Below are 2,605 nucleotides of genomic sequence, written 5' to 3' on the forward strand. Positions count from 1 at the left end.
CAAAATCAGTATCTCTTTTTAAATCACTTCTGAAAACTTTATAAACTTTATTGAAAAGCTTTTTCATACCCATTTCAGTTGGGCAGATTAATGTACATGTGGATGCAGGTTGGTCTTTTCTACTGATGATTCAACCAGGAAAATATCACGCCCTTCCAATCTATACAGTGCTCATGTAACATTGTCTATGGGGAAAATGAATAGGACTTTTTTCATTTAATCGTTAGTTAATGCCTTGATTACAGATTGCAAAATAAAGTTGCGACAGGGTTCATGCCACCGTACAGATTCTCCCGCAGAAACACCAGTGTCTTCCTCCAGGCGTCTTCCTGTGCACGAGAATGTGCCACAGTCTCTCCACCCCACAGAGCCATCACTGCAAAGACAACCGAAACAGGCCTCAAAACTTAAGCCGGAAGTGCAGTTTTTACATCTTAACCTTAAATCATTTAGAGAGTTCCTGTCACTGTCTACAGCTTTCCAGTCTGAAGGTGAACGTACCACTCTTATGTGAGCCAACTGATATGAAGGTGCTTGCTCGGGAGAGCGGCATGTACGGAGGTTCAATCAAATGACCGGCGTTCGGATATGACAGGACAGTCAGCAAGTGGCTATTCCCTGCCTGCTCCATCATTTCCTTCATCTGGAAAACAGGTTCAATTACATATAGTGCTCTATAACTTATATTTATTGTCATTTTTTTGTATTTAATATTGGCCATTTTGGAATGCCATATATCCCAGTTACTATTCAGTTTCCTCTCAGTGATCAGTAAAGTTTATTCTTGTGATTTTAAGACCAAGCTTGTTAGTCACACAAGATGTTGTTATGTCAGTAAACTCACGTCCATTGCAGACTCGTAGGTGGGCCAGTTCTGATCGTCCTCACCTACAACCAGCAACAGAGGACACTGGAGTTGCCCCACCTGCTCAGAGACAAACAGCAGCAGCATTTCAGCTTTTTCCACAGGCTGCACATTCAGATTTTTAAGCATTACCTGTGGAATGAGTTGGAATTACCTGTGTCCTTTGGAAATGTTTAAAATTTTTTGTAAACTTGAAAATAAAGGAATCTAAAAGTACTCACATTTACAGAAGCCAAGAATGGCCATAGTTGCAATTATTTCTTTAATGCTGTTATCTCAAGATCACAAGTTAATTGATCGCAAAACAATAGGCAGATTTCTCAAGATAACTAGATGAGTTGTAACAAGAAAACCAATTCTGTTTTGCCAAAATCAAGGGATAATAATGGCAAACCGGAAAATTATGATTTCAGTTTTTTGAGAGAGTGCGCTTCACAAAAAGTGTAAAAAACACATTGGTTTCGGACTCAGTCTCAAAAATTGCAGCCTTTGTAGGGCTGCATTAGGATACGGGTCCAGGTTAATTGTGCTGAAAATACTATCAAATAAATATTTGAGACTTAAAAAAAACACACAACTTAAAAATAACAAAACTGAAAAACTGTATAACGAAGAGAGAAAGAAATTCTGGCCGGTACTCACATTCACTTTGAGGGCAGGGTTGGTGGGGATGGGCAGCAGCAGATCTCTAAAAATCACCTGGTTCTCCTCATTGAAACGAATTTTACCACTGTTTCTGTATATTAATACACATACAGTATATACTATATACATGCAGTAGAAGAAAATAATATGAAAAGTCATAACTAGCAGCAGATCAACTTACTCGCAGCAGAAACTGACTAATTCTTGCACAGATCCGTCAATGGGTTGCACATGAGTCCCATTAATACACACCGCACACCTGAGCTGAGAGACCACACACACACACACACACAAACACACACAATCAGAATTCCTGTTAATACAAGTGAGATCAGAATCAGAATCAGAATCAGAAATACTTTAATAATCCCAGGGGGAAATTATTTTAATAAGTGACGCAGAACAAAAAAACTGCACAACATGAGGAAGTAGCAATGTATTAAAAAACGTTTTTATGGAGAAACACTATCAATTACCTGATCATCAGTTTAGATCTTAGACCACGTACTTACCTGAAGCTCTGTTAGCTTCAACAGACCTTCATTAAAGTCATGCAGCTACACTGAGTTGCGTCAAGATGATGAAAGTAACTTTCAGCCATAGTTGTCTTACCTTTATAGCTTGGGAGTACACAGCCATTTTGAGGGTGAAACTGGTGCTAAGTGATAGGCCCAACATGGCGATCCTGCTGCCGAGGACTTGAGGATGCTGCTGCAGGACTCGATAGGCCGTCTGCATCAGGAAAACATGTCAGAAAACAAACTGTCAAAGCTGTAACATTTTGTGATATAGGAATAAAAGGAACTAGTTTTAGTTTGTGTGAATTTTCATGCATATCAAACCAGATTGCCCTCACTATTGTAGAGGATAAAGCATTGTGCCTCTTTCTGCTTTTCTTGTTGTGTACATCCTGGTGATAACTGGTTTGCACTTGTGTGATATTCAGTGTTGACACAGATGTCACAAAATGTCTGTTGACTCAAATCTGAAATAACGCCAAACGTATCATATGTGATACATGAGTTTTTGAGCCCTCCAAATGAGCAGTGTGACATTTTTTTCCCTGAAAAACCCGATGTATACAATTATATACAT

The 2,605-nt window shown here is 39.0% G+C and overlaps 1 protein-coding gene across 1 annotated transcript; it reads right to left on the reverse strand.

Moving 5' to 3' along the window:
• Nucleotides 1-239: 239 nt before the first annotated feature.
• Nucleotides 240-2,248, reverse strand: LOC118330329 (peroxisomal succinyl-coenzyme A thioesterase-like). Its single transcript, XM_035664820.1, has 4 exons — nt 2,123-2,248; nt 845-970; nt 502-643; nt 240-376 (listed from the first exon to the last, which is right to left on the reverse strand). The coding sequence occupies exons 1-4, from the start codon at nt 2,246-2,248 to the stop codon at nt 240-242; spliced, it is 531 nt and encodes a 176-aa protein (XP_035520713.1).
• Nucleotides 2,249-2,605: the final 357 nt, after the last annotated feature.

This window comes from Morone saxatilis, unplaced genomic scaffold (genome assembly GCF_004916995.1).
Source record: "Morone saxatilis isolate NCDOM2014 unplaced genomic scaffold, NCSU_SB_2.0 Contig2, whole genome shotgun sequence".
In the NCBI taxonomy this organism is placed as follows: Eukaryota; Metazoa; Chordata; class Actinopteri; family Moronidae; genus Morone; species Morone saxatilis.

Bases quoted from the DNA above. Each gene is read 5' to 3' on its own strand.
- LOC118330329 (XM_035664820.1), bottom strand. From the start codon at position 2,248: ATGCAGACGGCCTATCGAGTCCTGCAGCAGCATCCTCAAGTCCTCGGC. The intron at 971-2,122 runs GTAAGACAACTA...CTGAATGTGCAG, and splicing joins TGTACTCCCAAGCTATAAAG to CCTGTGGAAAAAGCTGAAAT. The intron at 377-501 runs GTACGTTCACCT...TTGTCTTTGCAG, and splicing joins AGTTGGCTCACATAAGAGTG to TGATGGCTCTGTGGGGTGGA.